The sequence below is a fragment of the Neltuma alba genome, unplaced genomic scaffold (genome assembly GCF_004799145.2).
Source record: "Neltuma alba isolate B1F8T4 unplaced genomic scaffold, ASM479914v2 tig00011361_pilon, whole genome shotgun sequence".
Taxonomy (NCBI): Eukaryota; Viridiplantae; Streptophyta; class Magnoliopsida; order Fabales; family Fabaceae; genus Neltuma; species Neltuma alba.
This window is the reverse complement of record NW_021636058.1, coordinates 285,947-313,125: the sequence shown is the minus strand read 5'-3', so window position 1 is coordinate 313,125 and position 27,179 is coordinate 285,947. Positions and strand designations below refer to the sequence as shown.

The following is a 27,179-nucleotide window of genomic DNA, read 5'->3' as shown; positions in this document are numbered from 1 at the left end:
AAATGCCTGTGACCATTTTTGGAAATCTCCCTGGAAATTAACTTGAAAAAGCCTCTGCGAGCTATACGCTTTTTTCCGAGGTAGAGATAACATACCGACCATTCAGCTTCTTCGGTGTTGTAGCTTACGGCTATAACTGTATTAACAGAGCATTTCTTGGATTCTTCGCTAACTGCTCAAGCCATCCATATACGGTAAGAGGGACGGTTCGGTTGGTGGAAGTTAAAGGACCTTGGCAAGTAAGCTCAGGGCAGTGGACCCCAAGTATTGACTGTAGCTACAGCCAGTAATACGGGGACTCGACCCGTAAGGTTAGGTTGGGTTTTAAAAAAAGACAAAAAATCATTTTGATGCGATCTTTTTTTTGGCTCGTAACTGCAACCCTTCTTTATTTTATTTATTTTTATTATTATTTTGATAAGAAAATTTTATTATTTTTACTTAATTTACATATAACTTTATATTTTATTAGAAACTTTGATTCTAAATTTAATTTCTCATTTTCTCTATTGTTTTACTATTTTTATACTAATAAAATAATTATTAACAATGAATTATATGTTTATATTTCAAATTTTGAAATTAATTTAATCATATAATTATATAAAAATATAAGAATAAGAAAAATTTGGCTTATACAAATTTATAATTTAATTTTAAAAATCTTAAATATATGTGAAAAAAATCTTTAAAAAATGATGAAAATTGGCAGGTTAACCTACTAACCCGCCAATCCACCCCTTGGCAGAGTGGGCTAGCAAGATGTAAGCCTGTTAGAAGGCAGTCTTTTTAGGACTAACTCACATGGTCTTGAACCTGCGATGAGCTGGCCTATTTCACCACCTCTAACTCTAGTAGGAGAGATTTTAGACCCTTAAATACAAGGTAGATCCAACATAGGTGATGCATAAAACATCTTTAAGAGAATTACTTCTAATTAAGCCCAACAATGTTTAAATTTAACTCAATCTGATAGCCATATTTTTAAAAAAAATCCTTTTCTATTTTCTTAAAAGAAAAATTAGACAAAATCCATCCATTAAAAATTATTAGTGAGAAGAACTTAAATCAAAATTCCGGTCTTCTGTGTTTACAAAATGTGCATGATATCAATACCTTTTGTGCGTGAAAATCTACCATATCGTCCTCACCAATAAAATTTTCAAGGAATTCCTTTTTTTTTTTTTCTGTTTTTAAATCACTTCTTACTTACATAACAAACAAAATGATGCACAAATGAATTTGTGATGTGTCTTCAAAATTCAAATAATCATTTTTAATTAAAAAAATGAAAGAGAGCCACGTAGGACTATTAAGTTGTTGTGGATCTCTGCATATTGTTAGTAAATGGGAAAATTAGTTAAAAATCCTTCTTTTGCAAATTAATTTGGTAATGAGACTTGTAATAAATGTAAAGGTATGGGTTCCTCAAATGTTAATAAAAGTGATGGGAAAAAGATTGCATTTCTCTCACGGGTGCTAATTGTATACGACGGATCCTTACTTGCATATTATGAATTCTCACTTGCATATGATATATGCTTATTTGTCTATAACAGATACTCACTTTTATATGATAGATGCCTACTTACATATAAGTTTATTGTATCATACGGATACTAATTGCATATAATGGATGCTCACTTTTATATGATAGATCCCTACTTGTATATGGGTTCTGATTGCAAGTTAATGCTTAATATGAATGATAATTGCATATGATGGATTTTCACTCACATGTGACATGATAGATGTTTACTTACATATAAGTTCTTATGTTATTGCATATGGGACCCATAATATGCAAGTATTTTTCACATTATGCAAATCACCTCCCTTAACATACAAATACCTTCCCATAATGTACAAATCACTTTCCCGAATGTGCAAATTCCATAATATTAATTTGCAAGTAAGAATTTGTTTGTGAGCAATGTACAAAGGAATTTATTTATATAAATAGTAATGTAAATGCATGCAAGTTTAGATTAATAATATGTAATTAGGATATGTAATATGTAATAAAGTCTCATATACAACTTGGCATTACCAATATACGATTAGTATCAGCAATATGCAGATTTGGATCAATAATATGCAATTAAGATCTATGATATGTGATAAGATTATATAAGCAACTAGATATATGTAATATGCAATTAGGATTAACCATATGCAACTTTAGATCAACAATGTGTAATTATGATTTGTGATATATATGCTACTAGGCATCACCAACAATTAGAATCAGTAATATGCAAGTTTAGATCAACGATATGCAATTAAAATCCTTAATATTCAATTAGTAGAATTAGTTATATACAATTTTAGATCGATAATATACAATTAGGATAATTTGGGTTTCTCCCACTATAATTAATTACAGTCAAGGACCTAAAAGTCTTAGGTATCATTGCTTAATTAATTTTTCAAACAGGGGTTTATCTCCAATTTTATTTTAACAAATTGTTCGGTGATTTTGTAATATGACTGAAAAAATGTTAGGTGATTCGATGCAGTTGAGAGGGTCACGTGAAAGAGCTAAAAATAGTCAAAGAGCCATGTCGTATTACTACCAAGTCTACACCCATCTTACCGAAAACAACAAAAGTAGATTTTAGAATATATATATACACACACACTACCTCCGGTCTTTAATATAAAACCCTTTTTGACTTTTAGTTTGATCTTAAATATAAGACTTCAATCCACTTTGTCTCTCATATTTATACATTTTTTTCCAAAATAACCCTTCTAACAATGATAGTTCTAGTCAATACATTTGATTAGCAAGGATATTTTAGGAAAGACAACACTTGTTTAGGACAAATAACTAACTCAATTACTTCCTTAATCTCCTCAAATTAGTCAACTGGCTCTTATAATTAGGACCGGAAGTAGTATTATACATGGAATTGAACGGATTATTTGGTTGCAAATTTTGTTGTTCTCTTCTGGGGTGATTGTTTTTCTATCACACAATAAATTCATCAAATAAATTCCTCACAGAACTAGCTTTGGCCCCACAACAACAAACCAGTGGAAAATGGTATTTCACATAACGTCACAAGCCACATGTGGCCGTGCTGCGAGCTATACTCATTTTCTTTTCTTTCTTTCCCTCCCTTTCTTTTTTTCTTTCTTTCTTTCTTTCTTTCTGTTTGGCCTAACGGTCAGACTTTGAGCCAACATGTGACATATATGTTGACCGGTAGGATTAATTTATAATCAACATTAAAAATTTATCGCACTTTCTGAGGATTGAGACACCAGGTTTCAGAGCCGGAGGCAGAGGCAGCCCCACAATCAGAAATTACCCCCACTCTTCGTTTCTTCTTCTTCTTCTTCTTAATATTTCCAGAAACTCTGTTTCACTTAATGGGTACAGAGAGAAATCAAATGAGTGAGAAGATGATTGACAGTACGCCATTGATTACTCATTCTTCGGGTTCGGGACACAACAACTTTGACAGAACAGGTATGATCTGTTTTTCTGCTGCTATGCTCTGTTTCAACAACTCTTTTATTATGCTCTGTTCTTCTTCTGAATTGCTCTGTGAAAAAGATGAACTGGGCTTCTCTCGTTTCCTCTTAAGGGAGAAGATGGAAGGATTAATTGAATCGTGTGATTATGAAACAATCCACAAATGAAGTTTGCTAACTGGTGGCGTGTGTGTGAAGGGAATGTATGGAGTGCGGCGGCGCATATAATAACAGGGGTGATAGGGGCGGGGGTTCTGTCGCTGGCGTGGGCGACGGCGCAGCTAGGGTGGATCGCAGGTCCATTGTGCATCATACTGTTTGCGATCACGACCCTTGTTTCTGTGTACCTCCTTTGTGACTGCTATAGATTCCCTCATCCTGAGACCGGAGAACTTCGGAACCGCTCCTTAACTGATGCTGTCAAGCTTTACCTGGGTACGTCCTATCCATATCTCACAGTGTCTGAAATTTGAGGTATTTTTACAACTTTTATCTTAATTAATCAATGCTTAATGTACAAATTTAAGGCATTCAAAAGTTTTTTTTAAGTATGAATTTGTCCTGCAAATTTTTTACTGCCAATTTTAGTTTTTTAATAATGAGGCAAAATTGTTACATTTTTAAATTTTTGGGATAAATTTACATTTAAAAATTTTTTTGAGTGCCCAACACTTTTGACTGAATATGCACCTTAACCCAATTGATTAATTATATGTCTTTTTTATATATATTTTTTATATCAATTCTCTCTCATACTCGCTTTCTTATAAATAAGAATATATTTAAAAAATATAATTTTTACATATTTATTGCTTTTAACTTATTTATTAATTTATGTAATCTTGTTATTTGTATCTTATGAAAAAAAAAGAAAGGAAATACTAAGGTATTTTGGTTTTTATTTTATGTAATATCAACATTAGTGACGATGCTAATTAATCCTCCTTCTCAACATTCTTTATCCAAAACATTAAGTTTTTTTTTTTCAAGTACTTTACTTCAATATTCGTTAACCAAGTAAATGCCATCTTGTTGTAAATAAATCTAATTGAAAGTAATTTTGAAAAACCAGAGTGTGTCATCCAACTTAAACTCATCTTAAAATGATTGTAGTGTGTATACTTTAGTGACTGGTGGTATGTTTATATGGTATTTTTAACATTTTTATTGAAATTAAGAAAAATTTTTTAAATTTCATTAACCCAGTGTTAAAATTTAATAAATTTTTAGCATTATCCTTGTTTAAAAAATATCATTTTACACAAGTAACTTATAAGTAAAATCATACATTTTTCAGTCCAAAAAAAGGCAAAATCATACATTCATTTAATAAATAAAAATATTTTCTTTCTGTTTTATAAATAGAATGAGAGGAGTAGTTTATATTTTAAAAGTCACCAGCTCTTTCTTAAGCACCAAGATCATATTCCGTACTTTTTAACCACAAGACAATTAGACGCCCCGCGGGTTATGCTAAAGTTGATGAAGGTTCACTCCAATATCACATGGTACTGAGGTGGGCAAAAAATTGGGCTACTGGGTAGGACAATAGGCCCCCACGATGGCTTCTTTGGTCCAGTCCAATTATTTTAAAATATTTTTCATATGATATTTAATTTTAGTTAACTAATTTGAGTAGATTAAAAAAGTTTGTTAAGTTAGTTATTTGTAATAAATAGATGATGCATAAGATATCCTTACTAATCAAGCGTATTAGCTTTAACATTTAATAAAACTTTTAACATATACAATTACTACAAAGACTACCTTAAAAAAATAAATAAATATAAAAGAAGAAGTGAATTTTGGTCTTATACTTAAGAACAAATTAAATTAAACAAATTCTTATAGTAGTATTAAGAATCAGAGGTAGTAGTACTTCATAATTTATCCAAAAATCTAGCTCTACCATATTGTAACCCTGAAATGGGGTTTGGTCAAGTCGGGCTAAGCAATGGACTAGACCAATAACCATATATCAAAGAAAATGGGTGAAAGTACATCTTTCAACTTTTGATTTTATATATGATTTTAATTTTATCCTTTAAAAAAATTATAGAGCATGTTTTCAATCATCTAACTCAAATAATATTAGTCTTAAATTATTTGTTCATACCAATCATTATTATTTATAAAAATAAAATTTAATATGTCAACATTTAATGTTAGTATTTTTTGTTAGCAATGTAAAAATTAGAGAATTAAAAAGATAATATTTGTGTTTCTTAACATAAGAATTAGACAAGACGTTCACTTTGGTTCTAAATATAATATATTAATTCATTTTGTCTACTAAATATATAATTTTCTACTTAAAATATCTCCATTGATCATATATATTAAGAGGTTTTATTAAGGAATAATTTCATTGAATAAGATTATCAATAATTTAGAAAATTTAACACTAATTTATTATAAATAGTTATTTAATATCTTCTTATATTAAGAATCATAGGCAGTACTTTATAAAATTAAAAGACCCGATAAAACTTAGTATAAAATTAAAGCACTAGAGATGTCATTCTGTCAAAAAAAAATCTTTTTTTTTTCTCTAAATCATATATACGTGAAATAAAGTTTTGGAGCCCCAAATTAACTAATAAAAGTATTTAATTTTGTTGCATTTGATATATTAATGTGAAACAGGGGAGACAATAAAAAGTTTTGTACGGTATTGGTGAACGAGAGCCTTTGTGGCACTACCATTGCCTACGTCTTTACAACTGCTTCCAGTGTCAGGTTTGTGTCCTTGTCTCTTCTTTAATTAATAATTACTAATTATTATTTTTGAAAGTCACTTGAAAAGACCGTAAAATTATGAAATTATAAATGAGATTTTTTGTTAAAAATTTGTTGTTATTTGCTTTTCAATTGTTGTCAAAATTCATACAAATTTTGTAAAGAATCCTGATTTGCAATTTTATAATTTTTACAGTCTTTTTTTTTTTCCGATTTTGTCATCATACTTGTTTACGGTGCAAGTTTTCATGATTGTCCTTTCAATGAAGAAGATTCATAAAGTCAGAGTATGCGTGATTTGATTATGAATCTATAACCCTTAATACTCCAAAATAGAATAAAGTGGGATGCATTTTCTTCCCTCTTAAAATTAAAATTGACTAGTTGACAAAGATATGGGGTGAAATTATTGGGCTTTTGTCTCTTGGGTTGAATAGAACGCAAGAGGTGGGCACTTGAATAAAATTATAAATAAATTTTAAACTTATTTTTTCTTTACAATGTTTGAATATATATATATAAAGACCCAATTTAATTTTAAATTATTTTTATCTAAATTATAAATTAATTTTTTAAAAATAATATATAATTTGGTTAGTTGATTTTTTTTTAAAAAAGACTAAATTATATGCTAGCCTTTTGTTTAAAAGAAAACATGTACATTTTAAAAATAAAAATGGATAATTCTATCGAATTTAAATGAGGTACTTGCAATTTGTAGTTCACTTTAAGTGGTTTTTGATTTAGTACTCTATTAAAAAAAAATACGAACACCAATTGATTTAATATTTGGGAATATTTTAGAAATTCTTGACATCTATTAGATAGTACTACCTCCGGTTCTAATTATAAGAGCCAGTTGACTAATTTGAGAAGATTAAAAAAGTAAGTTGAGTTAGTTATTTGTCCTAAATATGTGTTTTTTCCTAAAATATCTTTACTAATCAAATATATTGACTAGAACTATCATTGTTAAAAAGGCTACTTTGAAAAAATATATATAAATATTAGAGACAAAGTAGATTGGGGTCTTATATTTAGGATCAAAATAAAAATCAAATAAGACCTTAAGAACCGAAGATAATAGTATATATGACTGATAAAGAAACGCGGCACGCCCATGTGAGCCTTCGTCCTAGTGAGATTTTGTTTTCTTACAAAAAAAATAAATTTTATAATTTCACCCAAAAAAATTCAAAAAATATATAAAAAATAAGTATTCAATTATTCTAATGATTATTTTTCATAAATTATTTTTTCATAGATTCTTAGCATATTATATAAAGAAATGAGTAACCGTTTAAATTTTTGTACTTAACTATACAAAAAGGATGCAAAAATATGTTTAAAAGAATATCAAATAATCAGGATAGTGATACAAAAATTGATTTCCAATGTTTTTAAAGAAATAATTTATATGAATATTTAATAACAACATCATAATATTCAATTCCTTACCCAAAAAAATCATAATATTCATATTAATTTTTTTAATGTGTATAAATTTTTTTTAAAAGAATACCAACAATAAAAGTTTTCAATAGGGAAAAAAATTACAAATAATAAAACAAATTATTTGACAGTTCATTGGGTGCACATGAACATACCCTTGCCGGCGAAACAAGTCACATGAGAATAGCATAATAAAAGTAGAAACATGTTCCCCCAGGGCCCGCTGGGCCCGCCGTGGAGAGAGAACATATTTTGATGAAAGGGAAGAGGGAAAAAAATTTGGTTGCGTGTTACTTTAGTATGCACAGGAAAGGAAAATATTGAATTAAATAAATAAATAAATAAAATACAAAATTCCCAAATTATCCTCACACATTGGGAAGGATGTGGGGTATGGAGGATAGATGAGACCTTACCGACATGAGAAAACACCTTTTTACGTAGGAAAATAACTCTTCCTTGAGAAGTCAATGTTGCCTGCCCAACATGCCACACTAAGCAAAATTGACTATTTTGTTTTTCTATCCACAAATTTTCCTTATAACAACATATACCTAAGTTTCCCTTAGCTTTATAGGGGATTAGGTAAGGATTTGAAACCAAATCACTCCACTTATTTCAAACCAAAAATAAAAAAAAATAAAAATCAATTATTATGAATAAATGTTTTGTCTCCCTGCGAGACATTGGCCGCAGTAAAAAGAGCTTTAATTTGACAGCTTAAACATGAGATATTGAATTTGAGGTTATGTGAATGTAGAAAACGTCTTCAGAAATAAAACTATCTTCAATTGAATTCAGTAATACTTAAATCTGACCTGTCCTAATTAGATAGCCATATAAAAAATAAACTTTCTTCTTCTGGGTTTTGTGGTCATCAAGTGAATCAAATTTATAGCCAGATTATTTGGTTTTTTTCCCGCAATGTTCTTATTGGACTACGGTTGTTTTTTATTTTTTGGGGTAAATATTGGCTGGTTTAATTTATTATGGGAATTGTGAGGAAAATTTCAAAGAGGAGAGGTGTTAGCTGAATTATATGTACGAGCATTGCTTAGTCTGCATCTGTTGCGGCTCCTGACAAGTAAAGGTTACCCTCCCCAATGCATCATAACTTGTAAGTTTTAAATGCTGCAAATATCAAACACTGAGCAGCATTAAAATTCAATTTCACCTGAGAGATTTCTCTATCTTTCAAAATTCAACTTTGCTTCTTTTGATCTCAGTTCCTTGCAAAAGTTGAATATCTCATTGTGCCTTGAAAAGCTCAGTTATCATAAACAGCCTCTTTTTCTACCACATGCTCATTTACACTGCCCCCCCCCCCTCTCTCTCTATAGCTGCCATTTGTCCTCCCCTCTTTGAATGTGACTGTTCCAAATATTTGTCTGATCCATTTTTGTCCTAGGATAGATATTTCTCTCTCCTTCTTCCTTTCTTGAATCTTCTTTCTCACCTAAAGAGAATTAAGAAAAAAGAAAAAATCTCCAACCAAGAGATGAGACCTCTATTCCATTTATGGCACATAGCGGCCTGGAATTAAAACAAGCCAAGTGTCTGAGTCTCCCGTACATAACGGACAACATTATAAATGAATTCAAGGAGCATTATCAGAAGCAATAGTTAATCTTCTTTAGGTGCAGTTACCTCAGGCCTTTATATGAACCTCACATACTGTAACTATCTTCTTCTTCATTGTCTTCCACTCAGTTCTACACAGACATGGCAGTCCAAAACTCCCTCCAAATAACTTCTTCTTCTTCTAGTGCTAATGATGACGATGGACGTTCCAAGAGAACTGGTATAAACATCTCAACCTACCAGTTACCTTACAAAAACAATTCATGTTTCTTTGTACTTTTTGAATTTCATTCATTTCTTTCATTAATCTGTTCTTGTCAGGAACTGCATGGAGTGCTGTGTCTCATATCATTACTGCTATTATTGGTTCTGGTGTTCTGTCTCTGGCTTGGAGTGTTTCTCGGTTGGGTTGGATTGCAGGGCCTGTTTTCCTGCTTTTCTGTGCCATTGTCACCTATTTTTGTTCCATCCTCCTTTCTGATTGTTACAGAACTCTAGATCCTGTTTCTGGCAAGAGAAACTACTCTTATAGGGATGCTGTTAGGACCTACCTTGGTAGTAACTCTCCTTGCTTTTTTTAATCAAAATATTTATTTCGTAGACTTGGTTTGTAGATGAACAAAAATTGAAGAAGGCATTGAACCAACAATGGTATGATATTGTTGGTTATGTCTTTTAATCAGTGTAATTTTTTAGACCGATTTTCCTAAACTATAATAACAAAACTCCAACTAAACTATTTAACAATAGATGAAGTTCTGAAAAAACTTAGAGAAGTTATATCACTTGAACAAAACCCATGAACCAAATCTACTGAAACATCAGCATAATAAGCACTCCATTTTGCATAGGGTGTACAGTGAGTTTGTACTGTTCATGACTCATGAATGAAGCAGTTTCTTATACGTTTTATATGATATATTGATAGGTTTAGCTTAGTTATGATGCAAAACCAAATGAAAATAAATACGTGAACACTGCTAAGAATCATGGAGGAATGCCATTTGGGGTGGGGAGGAACATAATAAGTTATGAAACAGCAGGATAAGACCATCTTGTTCTTAGCAAAAGAGGACTTTCCGATCACGCAAGATTCAGCATGATTTAGTGGAACTTGCGTTCATGTCATGATTTGAACAAGTCTAAATATTTTGTGTAGGTTAATTTCTGGCTTTGCTTTGTTGTGGAACTGAGGGTATGCTTCTTCTTGGCAATCCCTATGTTTTTATACTTTCTGATGAGTTTAGTGTTAGTTCAGGACCAAAACGTACATGGTTGGCTGGTTTCTGTCAATATTTGAACTTGTGTGGGACTAGTATCGCTTACGTTATTACCACAGCAACCAGTCTGAGGTACATTCCTCTGCTGGAAAACAAAACTACCCCATTGCTATGCTATTTGCAATGTTTTGCAAATGACAAGTGATTAATTATTTTCATTGCTTGCTGTGCTATTTATAGACAATTTAACTTTGAACCTTATTCAGAGATGTTCATGTTCAAGTTCATTGCAATAATGCAGGGCAATTCTGAAGTCAAACTGTTATCACAAGTATGGACACCACGCTCGTTGTCACTATGGGGAAACCTTGTTCATGGTGCTGTTTGGAGTTGTACAGTTCTTTATGTCATTCATACCAGATCTCCATAATATGGCATGGGTTTCAATTGTTGCTGCAATTATGTCATTTTCATATTCTTTTATTGGACTAGGACTTGGAATTGCAAAAGTTATTGGTAAGATTCTTCTTTCCTTCCTTGTTCAGTCCGTTTAAGAATCAAAATTCTGCTCACCTGTCAATTTCAAGCTTATGATCAATCAATACATCGGTGTATCTGTAGTACTCTATAACAATTCACACTTCTTAAAAACCATGAACGGTATGGCTTTTTACTCTGTTGTAATGCACAGGAAAACGTGTTTAGTTAGAGAAAAGAACCACAAAGCTGACCTTTTATAGTTCTAGTTGCTTCAGAATCATGTCATAATGCGTTTATACTGCAATACTATCGGCCAAAAATGGGTTAAATTTTTTATTTAAAGCCGATTTCTAGCTTATCTATAGTGATTATATGCAGCATAACAGTGTTATCACACTAAATTATGTTGTTGACTTGGACATATTAAGGAGAATAATGATTGATAAGAGTGTTGTTTTCACCTGCAATTGCAGAAAATGGGACAATTAAGGGAAGCATAACAGGAGTACCAACTAGTAATGCTGTTGAAAAGCTATGGTTAGTGTTTCAAGCACTAGGTGACGTTGCCTTTGCCTATCCATACTCAGTCATTCTCCTTGAAATACAAGTAAGTTTCATATTCCGATTGGCTGGATGTAGAAAACAACACAGTTCCAAAACTGAAGGAAAGTGTTGAATTTTGTTGAGTGAAGGATACGTTGAAGTCTCCGCCACCTGAAAACCAGACCATGAAGAAGGCCTCCATGATATCAGTCCTTGTCACTACCTTCTTTTACCTTTGTTGTGGATGCTTTGGATATGCAGCATTTGGAAGCAATACGCCCGGAAACTTATTGACAGGCTTCGGCTTCTACGAGCCTTTCTGGCTTGTTGACTTTGCTAATGCTTGCATTGTTGTTCATTTGGTGGGAGGATATCAGGTACTTGTCTCGTGAACACTTAACAGAAACTGGTGTACTTTGTAGCGTGATTTCTTTGATGAATGTCTGTTTTTTCTTTCTTTTTTTTTTTTTCAGCCTGAGATTTCTCTGCAGATTTTAGTTTCTTTCTTTGTTTACTTCAAAAAGAGTTTAGCCAGAAAACAGTATTCTCCTTATTTTAAGTGTTAGAAGAACCACCTTGAAACAGAAACAAGAGAACTCCGTTGAGCAAGCTCAAAGTTTAATAATCAAATCATTTTAAATTTGTACCCAGAAACGAAGTAAAAAAAAGAAGAAGAAGAAAAAACTGCTTGTTTATGGAATTCATAGCTTCTCTTCACACCCACATCATTTTCCCCCTTATCTCCTCTGATTATATTGCATGCTGTCACAAAAACTAGTAAAAGTGAAAGAAAAAAAAAAAAGACTAAAGTTACTTTTTTAAAATAATCTCTAACTCTTCATATGATCATATCTGAGGCAGATAGCACCAAACCACCACTATACATGACATATAAAAATTATAGAAAACTGAATTATTTATGAGCCATTGATAATGCTGCTTACCTTAAAGTCCTTACCAAGTGCAAGCAGTACGGTCTAGTTTTTACTAATCACTGGCTGCTCTTTACACTGTCCAATAAATGATCATAAGCGATAATTATGGAGCTCCATAGAGTTTCTCTCAGGCGATTAATGGAGACTATTTTTTCAGTTTCAAAAGAAAACTCTGCATACATAAGGCTATTTGATTTCACTGTCTTCATAATCTTATTACTTAATACAGTCATAATGTGCTAATTCTTGTTGTTGTTATTGATGATGATGCTGTTATCAGATATACAGTCAACCAATATATGCTGCTGCTGATAGATATAGTTCTAGAAGGTTCCCAAACAGTACCTTTGTAAACAAAGTTTACCAAGTGAAACTCCCTCTCTTGCCTGTGTTTCAGCTGAGTCTGTTCAGGCTCTGTTTCAGAACAGTGTATGTGATTTTCACCACAGGCATAGGCATCCTCTTCCCTTACTTCAACCAGGTCCTGGGAGTTTTAGGAGCTTTGAACTTTTGGCCTTTGACCGTATACTTTCCTGTGGAGATGTACTTTGTGCAGAAGAAAATTGGTGCTTGGACTACAAAATGGATTGTTCTTAGATCCTTTAGTTTTGTCTGCTTCATTATAAGTGTCTTGGGACTTGCTGGGTCTATTGAAGGAATCATCAAGGCGAAACTCAGCTCATAGGATACGAAGAAGATCAGTTATTCTACTTTGCGCTGAAGTTGATGCTCCTATGAAAGGTAATCCTATTCGAAGTACTGTCGGGTACTAAATGTAAGCACCTTTTTCAGCGGGGATTCGAACCTTGGTTCGCTATGTTATGAGAGACTAACCCCTTCCACTAGACCCAACTCCTGTTGGTATATCACACTGAAATTGCTCGTATACTTTGAATAACTTTGTAAGCCTACCTTGTACACTCTTATAGATTTTTATTGAGAGAATCAGAAAAGAATATAATCACATAAAAAGCCCAAATAACAAGCGAGTACCATGAATTTGTTATCATTTATTGCGTCGAAACTTATCATTGTATATTGCTCGTTTATTATAAGATTTTTTTTAGTGATTACATTTCTTTATCGAGTCCTCATAATGATTATGGTTTTATTCATAGGTTTAAATGGGAAAAAAAATATTTTGAGACGTCTGTTTAATTTGTTTAATTAGGATGAATTGGCACGATTTTTCTATTTAATAGGACAGAATATCATGAATTGCATACAATTCAAATCTCTAATATAAATAATAAATCTAAAATAAATGGTAAATTGTGACTTGTTCTTCAAATGGAAACATGAATAGCTAACTAACAAACTATTAGTTGAAATGGTAAGCGGTCTCACCCCATAAGTTTGAATCCCAAGAAGCTCACTTATTGGAAGACCTTTAACCTTACATTCCCAGTTTGACAGAGATTAGTTTCAAATCCAAAGTGACTTGAAGATATTCTAAATTCTCAAAAAAAAAAAAATGAATAGCTAAACTTATAGCTGAAGAATCATAAATAGTGTTAATTTTTTACACAGTGTCATTAAAAAAATTAAGTATTTCTTTTTTTTTTTGTCAGAAAAATTATGTATTTCATATAATCTATTTTAAGTCATGGCCTAGCTAAGGACCAGCTCAATTAATATTATCCCACGTATATAATAATTAGTTAATATTAATTGAGTATCAATTTTTAATATTTCTTGCCATCATCAATTATTAATAGGAAAAATCCCAAAAAAAGTCCTTGGAATATGGAAAATGCTAGATTGGGTCCTTAAATTTCGAAAATGACAGAATGGATCATTGACCCAATCTGTCATTTGTGAAATTCAGGCGAATTAACAATTTTGCCCTCATTTATTCATTCACTACAATGATTCAAGGAATCACTATAAGAGTTTAGGTGTTACCTAAATTCGTGTAGCGAATAACTACTCACTTTTTCATAGTCAGGTGTCTTGTTATTAATTAACTACAACTAATTCTGTAATCACTAGAACAATGTAAGCATTACCTAGATTTGTGTAGAGAATAACTATTCATTTTTTCGTAGTCAGGTATCTTATTATTGTCAGGTACCTTATTATTAACTATAACGAATCTTGTAATCACTAGAACAGTGTAAGCATTACCTAGATTTGTTTAGAGAATAACTACTCACTTTTGCTCAGGGGCAAAAATGTCAATTCGCCTGAATTTCACAAATGACAGATTGGGTCAATGACCCATTTTGTCATTTTCGAAATTTAAGGACCCGATATGGGATTTGGTATATTTCAAGGGCTTTTTCTGGGATTTTCCCTTATTAATATTTTAATACTACAAAATTTCAAAAATTTATTGAGTGAACAGGAAGGTGTGCTTCCAAGAGCCATTTCAAGCTGTCGACTCAGGACAGGCTCACTCTTCCATCTTAATCTTCCACCTAATTTACTGTTTGATCTTACTTGGAGTCCATATAAGATATATAAACTCTCTTGTAACAAGTAATAAATAGGCTTAAATCTGGCTTGTGACCTATTATATTTATGGGCCTTTTTTTCAGCCTGAGCTTGACTTGTACAAAGACTTGACTTGGCCTGAAATCTGTTCCAAAAACCTATATTTTTTTTAAAAAAATTCACCAAGTACAAAATTTTTTTATCTCAAATAAAAAAGGAGGTTCTTTATAATAATTCTTATTAATAATAATAAGCTATCAACAGTATAATTTACTCTAAAACTTCATATAAATTTACATATTTCAAGATACTATTAAAATAATATAAAAGCCAGTGAATTACAATTGTAACCGTGAGTGGCATGAAACACCTATGATTCTAACAATTGAATTGGAAAGAAAAATGATGATGAAATCATTGATGTTCGCAAAACCTTTGGCATATATATCTCATAAATTTCTTATTTTTTATTGTTTTATTTGTTAAATATATTTTTGTGTTTTTTCTTTACGGAACCAGATAGACCTTGGAAAGTAACAAATACGATTGGAAGGGATTCTTTTATGTGAGAAAATAGCAAAAATTTCATGCCACCCGCATAGGTCTCTATCAAAATAGTCCTCTTAATACAAAAAAAAAAAAATCTTAGGGGTAAGTTAGAGTAATTAACTATAAATTAAAATTATAACTTATACAAGAAAAATTAAAATTGTAACAGGTCTAGACCAACCTAACAGTCTTAGTAAGCCTCGCAGAGAGCCTACATCTAGCTTGGTAAGAAAAACATACCTTTAAAAAGACATGGATCTATTCCTATTTTCAAACAAGCCAAGCCAAATACAAGCCAAGCCACAGACCCCTGGCCTATTTTCACCCCTAATGATAAGTAGGCTTTTGTTGGATTAAATTTTAAAATTTGAGATACTACTTCTGGTCTTTAATAAAAGAGTTAATTTAACATTTAATTTAGTTTTAAATATAGGGCCCATTTAACTAATTGCACATGTTAAATGTTCTATCAAATGTCTAATTAATACACATGATTAGCAAGGATATTTTAAAAAAGATAATGCTCCTCTAGTCTTTAATATAAGACCCATTTAACTAATTTGATTAGATTAAGAAAGTTAGGTAAGTTAGTTAATTATAAGAAATATGACACACTTTTTTTTTCTAAAATACCATAATTATCTTTCTTAATACCCACTTTTCCTTTTCTACTTGATTATAGTTGAGAGAGTATCTATAGGGGTAATTTAGAGAAAATTGATAAATATGAGAAATGAGTCTTATATTTAGGACCAAAATCAACTCAATAATTGGGTCCTATATTAAGGACCAGAAGAGTACATATTTATTACAAATAACTAACTTAACAAACTTATTTAATCTACTCAAATTAATTAACTAACTCTTATACCAAAAACTAGAAGTAATATCTACAATGGTAAAATATATATTCATCGGATTATATTCATCAAGCCCAATTCTTCTGTTGGCAAAAAAAAAAAAACCGAATCCAATCAAAAGTATATATTTTAGCTCTTTAGCTTTATACAACATTTGGGTTTTAAAAAAAAAAAATAATGATTATGATTATTTTGAAAATTATACTTAAAATAAATGACTGTATGTGGATTTTTTTTGTCGGGATTCTACTATGTTTCGTCAAAAAGAGAAAATCATTAATGGATGATCTGAGCTGTGTGGTGCAGGAGAATTGTCTTTATTGCCGGGGAAAATGACATTTTCAAATTTATACATTGAATATATTTGGACTGAAAAAATTCTTCTAAATCCTAATTATCTCTTGAACGGACAAGTCATTGATATGGATGGTGACAAAGCAAAGGGATAAAATAATGCTGACAAAACATAAATAATACTACTATGTTTTTAGAAAAGAGATTATATTATATATTGTATTTTTATATTAATTAATAAAATTTTCATATAATTATGTCATAACGTTTGAACCCCAATATGAATTAATAAAAATTGAATTTCTTTTACTTGTTCAAAAGATGAAAATGACACAGTTCCATAAATATGTAATCCAAGGCCATGAACATAAACATGTTGATATTGTTAAATTAGGTGTTGTAATAGGAGTTTTTATTAACCCAAGGTTCTACTTGTGATGATGAGGAGGAGGATTAGAATTTAAATTTGAGTGTTATCAAGAATTTAATCAAAATTGAAGACATTTTATGATGTGTTGTATTTTTATTTTTTAGTCATCTTTAGAGAATTATAATTTAAGCTAAATTATGTAAAATGTCCCCAAGCTTATATGATACTCCTCCTGTTCTTAATATATAATCTAATTGTTAAGTTAATTTTGATCCTAAATATAAGACATATTTATCAATTTTTTCTAACTTATCCCTATAGATATTCTCTGAACCATAATCAAGTAAGTGAGGGAGGAAAGATATTAAGAAAGATGATTATGGTATTTTAGAAAAAACATGTTATATTTCTTATAATTAACTAATTTGTCTAACTTCCTTAATACAATCAAATTAGTTAAAAAGATCTTATATTAAGCACCAAAAAGAATATATAAATATTCTTCCTATCTTCCGAAGCTTCGCAATAAACTTCTATAAATTTTTACATTTATGCAGAAACTCTCATACTACTAGGTTTTTTCTTTATTTTTGTCCAGATGACTTAAAGTCTAGAAGGTTCACTTGCATATAACTCAAAGTTTGAGGACACTATATGCATATAAAAATAAAGTTTAAAGGGACAATTTAGAGAAGATTATTATAAAATTTTGAATTTTAGAAAAGTTATTTACATATGAAAATGACAATGTCTATGAGATTAAAAAGAAAAACTTGGAAAAAAAATTGGCGTAATTTGGCATACAATTAATATGTTGTGTTTATATTTACATTTAGACATAAAATTTGGGGTTAATATAATTTTGTCCCCTTAAATTTGCCATCATTTTATGTTGGTTTTGACCCCTCAACTTTCAAACCACATGTTTTGGCCTATCAAATTTCTTTCCATTCAAAATATTAACATCTATAATTTAATAAAAACATGAACTATTTTGCTTTTTAAAAAACTGAAACCCATAGTTTAAAATTTGAAAAACTAAAATCAAAATGAAAATGAATCTGAGAGAGCGATGATTATATCAATCCTAAAATTTAGGAGGTTTTCTACAATTTAGTCCCTTCTTTTGAGCTCTTATGAATTGAAGCTAGTCATAATATCAGTCCATTCTCCAACTCCTGATTTTTTTATAACCGCAGAGGATTCATGAACGTTCATCGACATGGACAGTGACAAGGTTGAGGCCAATGAAAAATGATGCGGAAGCAGAGAGATGATAAGAGAATCAAAAAGAGGAAGAAGAATGATGACAAATGGACAAACATGTGTGAAGATATTTCCAGAAAGTCGCCGAAAGCCAACACAGAGACAGAGGCCGAAGTGTTATCAAACTTCTCCTTTGATTTTTCTTCCTTTTTTTTTTTGGCTGCCGTCGTATGGTCTGCTGTCCTTTTCACCTCCTCACCTTACCTTCTCAAATCAAGAAAAAATTCCTAGATATTTTGAAGAATGCCCACTCATTTTGTCTCCATCATTTTACAAGTCACATTGCTAATCACTTATAAATAATCAATTTTTATTAGTATCATATTATTATAAGAAACAATTACATGTGGTTTAAATGTTGGTTAAATTCAATTAAAAGAAATACATATTTTTTTCAATCATCCCCTTATTTCTAAGGAGAGTACATATAAGATAATGAATAGAAACTAATTGCAAATAGATAATAAGTGACATATATTTAATAGCGTGAAAAATAAATAGATTAGTTTAAAATTTCAGACAAAAGAATTTATTTCTTATATTTAGAAAAATTATTATAAGAGAGATTGTTTCGGAATAAAAGGAAAAAGTATATATAAGCCTTTTATTAATATCTTTGCAGTTCGATATTACACATTTATATTATAATATTCTTATGTCATTATCAAATTTGGATATTCTTCCTTCACAATCCTCTCTCTTTATCTCCGGCATAAATTTTAGCCGTCAAATTGATCTAACGGTTTACATAAAACCTTTATCATTTATTTATTTTAATTAATTTTTTACTCTTCAAGTTTTGATTTACTCATAGTTCAATCTCAAATGTTGACCAAAAAAAAATCTCAAATGATTAAATAATTTTCTGAAACTGTGAGGACCAATTAATTAAATAATTAAATGGTTGACATTTGAGAAATTGAATTTCAGAAGTTACATTTTAGAACTTAAGATTCAACAATTCAAATCTTCATAGACTAAATTATCATTTTTATATTTTTTAAGATCTGTGTGACGTTAAAATTATTGAAGAAAAATTGTAATACCGGTAAAAGGTATTTTATCTTGAAAACAATTCCAATAAAATACTTTTAAAATTTTAAAATCTCAAATCAGGAATAACTATAAAAATACCTTGTTACTTGCTTTTCAAATATAGCTAGTTACCATTAAAGTGTAATAATAAAACTTATTTAAAAATTTTAAAATTTAAAGATGTTTTCTTAAAAGTCTCCTTTTTATCTTTTATATTTTGTTCTCAATAAAAATATGGAGTCGGGTCAACAGTTATTGCCCTTCATTTAAAAATGGAGATTTCAATAATTGATTATAGGTGGCGGTTCACTTAAAAAAACATCAAACTTTCATGAAAAATTAGTAAGCTTAATTTGTTGCTTATAATTTTTTTTTTGGGCCAAAAAATTTGTTGCTTTTGATTTACTTTGGCAGTGTTTATTGGCATAGTAGCATGAAATAAATTTAATACTCTGGGCAACGGCCCACAAGACGGAGCGAGCGGTGCAGGCCGCAGACAGCGGACCAACCAATAATGAAGCTGAAACCTCCATGCGAGCCACGTGTCTTCAAACTTCTCGTACCTTTTTTCCTGGCCACAAATAATTTTTGGTACGGAAACGCAGCGTCTTCAGGTTTATCAGTATTAATATACTCCTCCAGTTTCTAATATAAAACTTATTTAATTAATTTGATTAGATTAAAAAAATTAGATAAGTTAGTTAATTATAAAAAATATAATATGTTTTCTCTCAAATACCATAATCATCTTCCTTAATATCCTCTTTTCTTCTTTTACTTAATTACAGTTGAGGCAAATCCGTAGAGGTAATTTAAAAAAAAATAATAAATATAAAAAATAAGTCTTATATTTAGAATAAAAATTCAACTCAATAATTAGATTCTATATTAAAAACCGGAAGAATAATAATTATGTGGGGCAAAAATCATTTAATTAATTCCCCGTCATCATATTTTGGAGTTTAATTTTGTATTACCATAATACCATCTCTACTAACTTCATATTAACGTCTAATAAAGTATTACCTTCGGTTTTTAAGATAAGACTTTGTTTAATTTTTACTTTAGTTTTAAATATAATATCCCAATCTACTTTGTTTCTCATATTTATGTATTTTTTTAAGGTAGCTTGTCTAACAATGGTAGTTCTAACCAATACACTTGATTAACAAAGATATTTTATAAAAGACAACACATATTTATTACAAATAATTAACTTAATTTCTTTTCTTAATTTTTTCAAATTAGTCAACTAACTTTTATAATTAGAATAAAAGATAGTATTAGTTTTTTTTTTACCAGGAAGTATTAGTTTATTTTGACAACTTTACCCTTGCTGAAACAGAATATATATGGCACACGAAGAAATGCTCTGAACTTTCTGGGGAGGGGTCCCCCCAAACCATATTATATCTGAACAACCGATGAGAAGAGGCCATCCGTCCATCACCAAACCATAATGTCGTTTTCTAATAAAATCTCAATTTTCATTTTCTTTTTTTTTAAATTCTAAATCATCATCATTTTTCCTTGTCTTCTCATTTATATTGAATAATAAAAAAATGTAAAATAATAATTAATTCCACAAACTACTCTGTTTCATTAGATTTTTTTTGCCCTCCTCTTTCATCCCTCCACGTAAAGTTTTACACGTGGTTGGACCTAAGTACAGATAAAATTTTTCATCTCTCTCTCTCTATATTAAAAAAATAAAAATAAAATCAAAGCTTTCCATCATCACGTGCATTTTCAAAAGTTATATTTAATTATTTTGAAATAAAAGAGAAAATTAGTCTGTAAATCAGCGTAGCTTTACCTATTTTTTTGATGAAAATAATAAAAATTACATAACCCAGATCAAAACTAGGTGAAATCATAAGAACCTATTAGAAAGAATAAATTACAGAAAGTTGATTAAAAATTATATGAAACTACATGAACTTTAATGCTAATTTTTCCAAATTAAAATATATAATTTCAAAATAATTTTATAATTAAGAGATTGACACAGAAAAAAAATAATCCATAAAAATTCAACATCCAAAATCCTCGGTCAATTACTTCTACTCCTTGATTTTCTTTTCTTTTCTTGTTTTAAATTTTGTTTAAACATTTCTGTTTAGTGGTTCCACCTTTAATTAATAACAACGAATCATTATAATGGTATAATAATTATTGCTCTTGTTTTATTCAACCATCAAGCTTAAAATATGGTTAAAAGCTAACCTGGCACTATAACCTAGCAGTTGCGTGTCGTAGACTCGTAAGGAAAAACCCCCGCCTGCAAGGGTCGGGTCCGACTGGTTGGAAAGGGGAAGGCAAGGCGCCACGTACCCACCAGGTCTTGGGCTCGATTCCTCGTAGTGGCACCCACGAGATTAGTCTGGCCGTTGTGCTGGGATACTCGGAGTTAGCGATAACATCCTACTCAAAAAAAAAAACCCCCCACCCCACCCCAAAATTTTTTTTAAATCCCTAAACTTTTTTTATTAATTTAATTTAAAAAGTTAGCTTAATAATATAATTAAATTATAAATGTGATATGTATGTGTCTACTGTTTACCACTTTACCCCCACACAATCACAAGCTCGTTTTGGGCTTATCACTTATCAGCTGATAAATAATTCGTACTACGAGTAATATATATAGAGAGAGACCCTTTCGAGTATCTTGTGGACGTTTATAACGAATCCGCGAATTTAGAGGAGATTTCCACTTCCATTGTCCTCCGTTTCATATTTGCAAATCGCAATTTCGCTGAAGGATCGTCTTCCGGAGGTAGTTCAACACGGGGCTCGTACAATTGAAGAGAAATAATCGGCAAATCTCATCTGGAAGGAGATCTTTGGTGCCATTTCCATCCCTGGTTGTTTTTGAGCCACGACTGAATCCGTTTTCTGGGTCTTGAACGCCATGGTGGAAGATCACAAGGCCCCTCTGTTACAATCTCAAGCTGCTCATCATCTCGTCAAACGAACAGGTTTGTCATCTTCAAAAGAATCATCTTCTTACTTCCTTCATTTTTTTTTCCTTTTGGTTATATTCGTCCAGAGATGTCAGCGACAGACACAATCATCGTAGTGTATATGAATGATCTGATCGATTGAGGTGTGAATGAATGTGTTGTTTTGTGAATAGGGACGGTATGGACGGCGGTGGCGCACATAGTGACCGGGGTGATAGGTTCAGGAGTGTTATCGCTGGCTTGGAGCATGTCGCAGCTTGGGTGGATTGGGGGACCGGTGGCGATGATTCTATTCGCTTCTGTCACTTTGCTCTCTTCTTTCCTTCTCTCCAACACATACCGTTCTCCGGATCCTGAATATGGCCCTCACAGGCATCCGTCTTACCTTCTTGCTGTTAATTTGCATTTAGGTAATTTACCTTTTTCGTTCATCACCTGTTATGGCCGTTCCCTTTCATTCCATAAATTTTATGTTTTCTCCAAGAATTTCTTATGTATAAGGAGTTAGCTAGTTAGTTCTTTGGTCCTCTCGGATCAAAGAGTTAGTCTCCGATGAGTTTGATTTCCTTCTAGGGATCACTTCTGCGATCGCTCTCTCTCTCTGTTTCTTTTTTTATTTTTATTTTTATTTTTTTACGTTATTGATAAATGAGTTTAACAATTTCGTAACCAAATTATGAATCCACCTTTTTGTTGAGTAAGGTCCCACCACGGTAAATTTCCATTGTCTCTTTAAATCAGGGATATGTTTTCCCATTTTTTCGATGAGTTTATTTATCGTGGACTCGGTTTACTTATATTTTATGGATTTATGAACTAGAGTTACCTTTTTTCAGTCTTTCGGAAAGATTTGTTGGCGAAGAATTTTTCTTAATACTTGCTTCTTCTTCTTCTTCCTCCTTTTTTTTGTTCGTGTAATTTGTATCTTTTATCTGCTACTCACTCGTGTTGGTCTCTTAAGCTCTTTCTTTTCTTCTGTAAATGGTCCATGATTAAAAAATCAATTGATTGTCATGAAAATCGTTAACTACAACTTAGCATGACATGTTCTTAAGCTGAGGAGTGAGATTTAATTGAAGCTCTTAGGTTAACTGAACACTGTAATTTTGTAGAGTTGAGAATCGGTTACAGTTATCTGTTGATTTGTCTCAATGGCTGGTTTGAACTGGGCCAACAATGGCGGCTTGAAGAAAGTTGCTTGTTTGATAAATTTGTCCGTTGCATTGCATCGTATATGATATACCCAACTATTTCAGTTGTGTCACGCAAACCATATCCTCTTCGCCATACCCATTCTGCCACTCGGATTTCCTTATCCATAATAAATGACTTGTGGATTTAGCCATCTGTTGCAACAAGTCTGACTTGTAAACATTTATTAGCATTGCCAGCCCTGCTTTTGTCATATAAAAGAAATCTCCTTTTTGTTAAATGTAAGAAACAAAAATTGTCTTCTTTCATAGGAGAACATGTGCTTTCACTTCTTGTGTTTAATTTAAAGCTGTCAAAATCTCACCTAGACTTGTGCTGGGTGGATGAACAGAATAGTGGCTCTATATGACATTTTTAGTCAAACACGATAAATTTGTATTGCATTTTGAAATTGAAAGTTGAAACATTATATAAGTGTGTTTCTGTTGTTAACAATATAACTCTCATTGGGTGGTTGCAGGACCAAAGAAAGGACGGTTATGTGGTTTTCTTGTTCAATTAAGCTTATATGGGTTTGGAGTGGCCTACGTTGTTACATCAGCTATAAGTATAAGGTGTGTCATTGACTACTCTTAGTCGTTCCTTTTTGATAATGTAATTTGACTTCTTTGCTTCCCCTTCCTTTTTCTATTTATTTATGGATTTATGGATTATGGATGCTATTTGTTCCAACTTTGCCTTTTGATGAGCGGCTCTTGGAATATCAGGGATTGGAACAAATAGGAAAACCAAATCAAAAAACAAGTAAACATTTAAAATGTGGATCTTACCGAAAAATGAGTTTGGATTGCATACATGTCTATCCCTAATCAACTTGTCTATCTATACTTTGTTGTATGGTTCGAACTAAAGAAGTTCTGTGTTTTCCTCAAATTCATGTTCTCTGTACAAGAACTTCGTTTTCTCCCTACAATATAGTTTATCATTGCTAATAGATGCTTGGGATTACCTTTTGCTTTTGTGTTTGCAGAGCAATTTTAAAATCAAACTGTTACCACAGTGACGGGCATGGAGCTGCATGTATTTTTGGAGATGCATATTACATGCTGATTTTTGGGATTATCCAAATTGTTCTCTCACAGATACCCAATTTCCATAACATTGAGTGGTTATCAGTTGTTGCTGCAGTTATGTCATTTACGTATGCTTTCATTGGAATGGGTCTTGCCATTGCTCAAATCATAGGTATGCACACTAATACACGGACAGTTGGTTGGAATCTTAAGCCAGAATAATAAATTAGTATAGGCTCAATCTATTAACCAGTCAAAGACACTTTTTGAAAAAAGAAAGAAAGTGGTGGTGGTCTGCTACAAAGAAGAAATCATCATAGAATTTGCAAATTATACACGTTATCTGTCAATGCTTCCTATGGCTCAAGACATGCATATATAATTCACTGATCATTAACGTACAGGAAATGGATTCATAAAGGGTAGCGCAGGAGGTATCAGTACCCACAGTATGACTGAAAAAGTATGGTTGGTTGCTCAAGCGCTTGGTGACATAGCATTTTCCTATCCATTCTCTGTAATCCTTATAGAAATACAGGTATGTAATATTTTCACTATGACTTTTTTTAAGTGAAAGAATGAATTTCGTTACTCAAAAACGCTGTACAAAGGCTGGCTATCCAAAAATAAAGCTAGCTAACAAAATACACAGCATAATAGGCCACAAAACAAAAGGAAAAACAAACCTATTAAACTAATCAGATTGAAATTCTTCTACTCTGGGCGCTATGACTTCAAATAGGTGGAAGGTAGTTTTTTAAAAGCCTTGAAAGAGAAAATGCAACATTCATTAAGGCTAATTTAAGCTTTTACCTATTACGATGTGTGAAGGATACTTTGAAGTCACCTCCGCCAGAAAATCAAACCATGAAGAAGGCCGCAACAGTATCAGTAATCGTCACAACATTTTTCTACCTCTTTTGCGGATGTTCTGGATATGCAGCCTTTGGTAGCGGCACTCCAGGAAACCTCTAACAGGATTTGGATTTTATGAGCCTTATTGGCTTGTTGACTTAGCTAATGCTTGTATAGTGGTTCACCTCGTTGGCGCATATCAGGTACATGTGTTAACATGGGTTTGTCATCTTCAAATTTTAATGTGTGTGTGTGTGTGTGTCATCCCTATCCTGACATTACTTGTCATTGATGAGAACTTTTGCTGCATAGTGGTGTTATGAAATCATTAGCTACAAAGTTTTCTCTTGCTACTTGAAGGGAAATGAGTCCATATGACTGATTCGGTCCATTTATTTCCTATGGGCTGTGTTTATCTTAAAATCTTTATTAAACTGGGGCAATTTAATTTATGTGTTTCAGGTGTACAGCCAGCCACTATTTGCAACTGTTGAAGATTGGTTCCGCTATAAGTTCCCAGAAAGTGCATTTGTGAACCATACATATTCCTTGAAACTCCCATGTCTGCCAGCTTTTGGGCTGAATTTCCTGAGACTCTGTTTCCGTACTTGTTATGTTATATCAACAACTGTTGTTGCGGTGATCTTCCCCTACTTCAATCAGATTTTGGGAGTTTTGGGAGGTATAATATTCTGGCCATTAACCATATATTTCCCAGTGGAAATGTACCTGAGTCAGTATGATATTGAAGCATGGACAACTAAGTGGGTCTTGCTACGGATTTTTAGCATCGCTGGCTTTGTGGTGGGATCATTCACTCTTGTCGGTTCCATCGAAGGAATAATATCTGCAAAACTAGGCTAGGAGGCTCAAAGATCTCTCCAATGGTGTAGTGTTGTCACCCTTATTTACATTTGGTAGATTACATGTAGGATTATGCGTGTGATATCTGTGAGATTTTAAGACTTAGGCAGCGTCAATAAGGTCTTTGGTGTTGTAAATGGTAGAGGACTTGTTTTTATGTAGACTGTAATTGCAGTTATGTCCATCATGAAACCGCTTTGACGTTCAAGTCGCCAGGATTGCAGCTTTAAGATGAGTTATTGCAGAAGCTCTTTACATTGGTATTTTGTCTTCAATGCAATCCCAAAAGAAGTGCTTCCGACTCACACCCCCGGAGGTAACTAACGGTAATAATGCTAATTTTCCAAGCATTACAGAATCTGATGTTTAGTGCTCTTATGGAAGATGACTTGCAGCAAATCAATGATCAATATATTCTTGAAAGTTATAACTTTTATTGGTAATGGTATGACTTATGAAGATGAGGACTTTTTGTAAATGTTACTCTTTTAAGTCTGAGATTCATTGGGTCATGGGGCTCGCTCTAACCCTGACAAACTTCAAGGGGCAAATTTAGCTAAGCCTTAGTTGTTGCAAATTTCTTGGGCTCGGCTTGTCCAGAGTAATTACAATTCGGCTCCATGCCGATTGGGCATCTTCTTGTATGACTCTTTGTTGAGGCCTAAAACCAAAAAAAATTAATTGGAATTGTTTATGTTAAAAAGGTAAAAATAATATGAAATTTGAAATGTTGGAAAATATGTATAAATTAATAAATTTTGCATGATATAAATTTTGATACTTTAAACTGAAAATTACATAGATACTTTTCTATATATATGGAAGTTTAACTGAATCCCAGAAGCGGACCAGATTTCATATTTAGATGTAAACAAATGATTGATTAAACAGATTAAAGCTTTATAGATTCTCATTCCTGGGCACCTAACCAAGGTAGACATCTGTTCCGCAACAATGTCTGGTACTGGTAGGAACATACATAACCCAATTTAAACTTAAATCTTTCAGGAATTCAGTTCATGAAAT

At 31.8% G+C, this 27,179-nt stretch overlaps 1 protein-coding gene and 1 pseudogene across 1 annotated transcript; both read left to right on the top strand.

Annotated features, from left to right (window-relative positions):
• Window positions 1-6,205: 6,205 nt before the first annotated feature.
• On the top strand, window positions 6,206-13,442 carry LOC114712437 (probable amino acid permease 7). The gene is made up of 8 exons (XM_028896974.1): window positions 6,206-6,222; window positions 9,385-9,475; window positions 9,577-9,810; window positions 10,514-10,607; window positions 10,777-10,991; window positions 11,429-11,562; window positions 11,648-11,875; window positions 12,714-13,442. Exons 2-8 carry the CDS (start codon window positions 9,397-9,399, stop codon window positions 13,116-13,118), a joined length of 1,389 nt encoding a protein of 462 aa, XP_028752807.1. The 5' UTR covers window positions 6,206-6,222; window positions 9,385-9,396; the 3' UTR covers window positions 13,119-13,442.
• An 8,475-nt stretch (window positions 13,443-21,917) lies between these two features.
• On the top strand, window positions 21,918-26,631 carry LOC114712438 (probable amino acid permease 7; annotated as a pseudogene).
• Window positions 26,632-27,179: the final 548 nt, after the last annotated feature.